The sequence below is a fragment of the Penaeus japonicus genome, unplaced genomic scaffold, assembly GCF_977035675.1.
Source record: "Penaeus japonicus unplaced genomic scaffold, GWHDUDI00000001_assembly GWHDUDI00000036, whole genome shotgun sequence".
NCBI classification, from domain to species: Eukaryota; Metazoa; Arthropoda; class Malacostraca; order Decapoda; family Penaeidae; genus Penaeus; species Penaeus japonicus.
Window position 1 is genome coordinate 13,728,793 of NW_028234438.1, and position 5,000 is coordinate 13,733,792.

At 40.5% G+C, this 5,000-nt stretch overlaps 1 protein-coding gene across 1 annotated transcript; it reads left to right on the plus strand.

Annotated features, from left to right (window-relative positions):
* Positions 1 to 1,326: 1,326 nt before the first annotated feature.
* On the plus strand, positions 1,327 to 4,936 carry LOC122264290 (chymotrypsin BI-like). Its single transcript, XM_086531573.1, has 7 exons — positions 1,327 to 1,377; positions 1,923 to 2,001; positions 2,262 to 2,406; positions 2,800 to 2,966; positions 3,370 to 3,456; positions 4,183 to 4,319; positions 4,708 to 4,936. Exons 1-7 carry the CDS (start codon positions 1,333 to 1,335, stop codon positions 4,861 to 4,863), a joined length of 816 nt encoding a protein of 271 aa, XP_086387699.1. The 5' UTR covers positions 1,327 to 1,332; the 3' UTR covers positions 4,864 to 4,936.
* The last annotated feature ends 64 nt before the right edge of the window (positions 4,937 to 5,000 follow it).

A 5,000-nucleotide genomic window follows, 5' to 3' on the forward strand; every position in this document is an offset into this window, starting at 1 on the left:
TTGCATTACTTTCCTCTAGTGCAACAAAACTAGCCAAGCTTGTTGCAGCACTATTGCACCCTGATCAATCAATCTGTGAAAAAACAATCACTTTTATTCAGTGAGTCAATTCGCCCCTCGCACTGCGGTTGACTTGCAGGTTACATTAGCCACTGATAACGGTGGACCCATTGATATTTCTCGTTTTCTGTCGTTTTCTAGCGTCGGTTTTTTAAGGAGAAATAACCTTCTAACCATAAAAGGATATTATACTGAGATTTTACATTACTAGTAGTATTTACTTTTTTATGTGTTACGTCATGTAGTCTATAATATACTTAGGATTAATTAAAACGTACTAAATATGCATCAAATAATGGATTTAACATTTTAAACATAACAAAAAGTCTAAAAAAATCATAATAATCACAGACCAAAACAAATGCGTTTGTCACCTATATATTCCTGTAAAAATTCTTCAGTCAAACGCTACAACTACAAACGCTATTCAATGATAGTAATATTTGATGCTTATTTACCACAAACAAGAGAAATAGCTGGTCTGTGGAAATATTTATGGCACTCAAAGCGGTACCAATGAGTAGACCGGCGAAGAAGACGGGTGTTTTTGCAGTGTAACTATAACTGATGGATGGATGGAACCCTTACATATGCATGTGTGTGTGTTTGTGTGTGTGTATGTATATATGTATATATGAATATATATGTATATGTATATATATATATATATATATATATATATATATATATATATATATATATATATATATATATACATGTATATGTGTGTGTAATGATGATAAGAGTATAATGGTAATGATAACAACAACAACAATGGTAATAATGGTAATAAAATCATAATGATAAAGATATTGATGATAATAATGAGAATAATAACGATGAAAATAATAATGATAATGATAAATTTAAAGATAATGATATAGATAAAAATTATGATAATGATAATATTAAAAATATGTTAATCATCATCACAATGATGATGATAATGATGATAATAAAGATGATAATCATAACAATAATGATGAAGATAATGAAAATAATAATAATGATAATGATAAAGTAATAATAATAACTATAATAACAATAACACCAATAATAATCATCCTCATTTTTACAAATGAACAGTAATCCAAATTACAAATGAACAGTAATCCAAATAAACTCCAAATAGACCCCAAAAGGACTATAAAAAAACGAAATACCATTTGCTAAACTTGGGTACGCTCCCACATTCCCTACGTGTTCCCTCAGCCCTTTCGAGAGACAGATATATAAAAAGGTCAGATGGCTGGGTCTCTTCAGGTCCCCAAGATGATCCTGAAGACTTGCCTTATTTTGGTCTGCGTCGCCATCGCGGTAAGAGGCTGGGGGAGGGGGGAGGGGGGGAGATTTGGGCCAGGGGGAGAGGGGGGGTGTTTTTTTTTTAAAGCATTTAGAGTCTGTTCATAAACAGTTCATTTCATAAAGCTTGTAGGTTTTCATTCATAAGTTTGTGTACGAAGCGTTGTGTTTTATGGCGTTTTATGAAGTTCTGTTGTTTATTCGCTTTAAATATCGCTTTCTTTAACTGTTTATCGTTTCCTCTAACGTGATGTTATACTTAGTAATGATTTAAGTTTCTTTTTTTTTTGTCATTTACTATATTCTTGTTCTAAATGATTCATGATTTAAGATACAAGTCGTTTTTTGACACTTTCTTTGGTAATTTGAGAAGTGTTCGTGATGACCCCTTTATAACACCTGGTAATTCTTGATCAGAACTCCCTTTCCTCTATATAAACCCCGGATTTATTCTCCATTCATAATTTAAACAATACCCCATGACATTTTTTTTTTTTTTTTTTTTTTTTTTTGTGCCATGCCTCGATTTCGTTCAGTGTTAATCCCTCGGCCTTTTCCAGAGCGGAAATCCGGCGGCGGGAAAACCGTGGGTTTGGAAGTCTCCGCAGCCCCTGGTGACCCCGATGGCACCCGCTCCTGGTACGTGATAGTATCATTATGATTAATTTTGTCATGATTTAATCATAGTTGTTATCATTTTTGCACGAAAATGTTTTTAATGATGTAGCAGCTACCATATACGTTTGCATAATTGCAGCTAAATAAGCCTACAGGAGAAAAGATTGAACACTTCCTTCAATATTCACATCTCTTCTACATTCATTACAATAATTCCCTTCCTTAGAGTCGCCATTACAATAATCCTATCTTACTACTAGACACCTTTCCCCCCCCTTCAGCCGCGCCCCGTATCGTCGGGGGGTACGAGGCTGCCCCCCACTCGTGGCCCCACCAGGTGGCTCTGTTCATCGACGGAGCCCAGTTCTGCGGCGGTTCCCTCATCTCCAGCGAGTGGGTCCTCACGGCCGCCCACTGCATGGACGGGTGGGTGAGGGCGTCCGGTTCTATGGCTTGGAAGTGATTTGCAACCTTTGCGCCTTAGAGGAAGCCATGAAATAATGTATCTCAGAAACCCTTACCTGCAGGATATATATGCATGTATATGAGTGTCTGTGTGTATATATATACATATATATATATATATATATATATATATATATATATATATATATACATATATATATATAATGGAGAGAAAGAGAGAGAGAAAGTGGGGGGCGAAAAAGAATGTACAGAGCAACCACACAACAAGCCCCACAAATCACCCAACGAGAAGCATTTCTTCACCAAAATCTATAAAAAAAAATAAAAAAAAAAAGTAAATAAACAATTAAAAAAAAAAAAAAAAGCTCACCCTTTCCCAAATCCCTTTCCCAGCGCCAGCATGGTCGAAGTGGTCATGGGCGCCCACAACATCCGCCAGCATGAGCCCAGTCAAGTCAGCATGACTTCCTACAACTTCTTCACTCACGAAAGCTGGAATTCTTGGTTCCTCAAGAACGACATCGCGCTCATTAAGCTGCCCAGCCCCGTCGCCTTCAACCGTAAGATGGAGATGGACTGGTAGATAGATAGTAGATAGATAGATAGATAGATAGATAGATGGGTAGGTATGGATAGATTGATAGATTGATTGATAGATAGATAGATGGGTAGGTATGGATAGATTGATAGATTGATTGATATATATATAGATAGATGGGTAGGTATGGAGAGATGATACAATATATTGAGGATTTAAGAGATAAATTTGATAGGTGATTAAGTAAACGGATGATTATAGATATCACAAAAGGAAAGAAAAATAGATTTATCAGAATAAAAAAGACAGTTACGATCGCCATATTGAATACAAAACCATCTATATCTATCAGATTATTCATTAATCTACTTATTTCATCCTTTATCTCTTTATCACTTTATCAACTGCTTTATCTATCTTTGAAGAGTACATTCAGGCCGTAAGACTTCCTGCCTTTGACGTCCCAGCTGGCAGCTACGTCACGCCGACTGGATGGGGCAAACCCTCGGATGGTGAGTATGGATGGTTGGACAAACACGAGTGGATGTTGGTTGGTTGGGGTAGATAGGGGGGGGAGAGGGGTAGAGGGGAATATGCAAATGTGTATTGTGTGCACTTATTTGTATATGTATGCACACGCACACACATACACATACACACACACGTAAACTATATAAACTATATAAAAATTTAGAAATTTACAAACCGGCATCGATGATAAATATAGCCATTTTGTTTCATTCGCTGTTTAATTCTTCATTTTTTCTTCCCTCCCCCCCCCTCTCACTTAATTCATTCATTCACACTTCCTTCCTACTTTCAAACATTCATTTATTCATTCACCCATTCATTCAATCACTCTTTACTCACTTCACTCTCCCTTCTTTCTTTCGTTCCTTCATTCATTCATTCATTGCTTATCTACTTACTTACTCCGTTCCATTCGTTCCCTTCTCCCTCTTTCTCCCTCCTTCCCTCATGCTTCATTCTCCCTCCCTCCCATCCTTCCCTCCCTCCTTCCCATACCTCACATCCCTCCCTCTCATCCCGCCCTCCCATCCCTCTCTCCCTCCTCTCCCATCCCCCCCTTCCTTCCTTCTCTCCCATCCCCCCTTCCCTCCCATCCCTCCCTCCCATCCCTCCCTCCCACCCTCCCATCCCTCCCTCCCATCCCTCCCTTCCTCCCTCCCTCCCATCCCATCCCTTCCATCCTACCCTCCTATCCCCCCCCCCCGCAGCCTCCAACGGCATCTCGGACGTCCTCCGCCAGGTGTCGGTGCCCGTCATCACCAACATGGAGTGCGGGATGTACTTTGGCACCATCGGGGACGGCAACATCTGCGTCAGCACCACTGGCGGCCACAGCACCTGCAACGTAGGCCTTTTCTTTCGAGCTCTCTGTCTCTTTCTTTGCCTTTCTCTCTATCTCTCTGTGTTGGTCTCTTTCTGTCCTTCTCTGATTCTCTGTCTCTATCTGTCTTTTTTTTTTCTTTTTTTTTGTCTCTCTCTGTCTCTCTCTGTTTCTCTCTGTTTCTCTCTGTTTCTCTCTGTTTCTTCCTCTCTCTCTCTCTCTCTCTTTCTCTCTCTCACTCTCTCTCTCTTTCTCCCTCCTTTGGGCGTGTGATTGTGTATGTGTGTATATGTGTGTGTGATTGTGTGTGCGTGTTTATATGCATGTGTGTGTGTGCGTATGTGCGTGTGTGTATATGCACTGACAGTACGAGCATCACAACACCCCCCTCCCGCCTCTCCCCCCGACCCAGGGCGACTCCGGCGGCCCCCTCAACTCCGGCGGCTTGACCTACGGCATCACCTCCTTCGGCTCGAACTCCGGCTGCGAGAAGGGCTTCCCCGCCGTCTTCACCCGCGTCACCCACTACCTGGACTGGATTCGGCAGAAGACGGGAGTCACCCCCTGAGCGCCAGGCAGGGAGCTCGTAGGACTCGAGGACTCGGCTGGGTCCTTCCTGTAATAAATGCAGATGATTCGAAGGGGTTCTTTTATTATCTTTAGCATCGATGTTACTTTGGTTTCTTTACTACTGCTATACTACTG

What these genes read in the sequence shown, in the direction of transcription:
- LOC122264290 (XM_086531573.1), top strand. Translation starts at nt 1,333, where the DNA reads ATGATCCTGAAGACTTGCCTTATTTTGGTCTGCGTCGCCATCGCG. An exon ending in CCCGATGGCACCCGCTCCTG is followed by an intron (nt 2,002 to 2,261) that starts GTACGTGATAGT and finishes CCCCCCCTTCAG; the next exon opens with CCGCGCCCCGTATCGTCGGG. An exon ending in GCCGCCCACTGCATGGACGG is followed by an intron (nt 2,407 to 2,799) that starts GTGGGTGAGGGC and finishes TCCCTTTCCCAG; the next exon opens with CGCCAGCATGGTCGAAGTGG.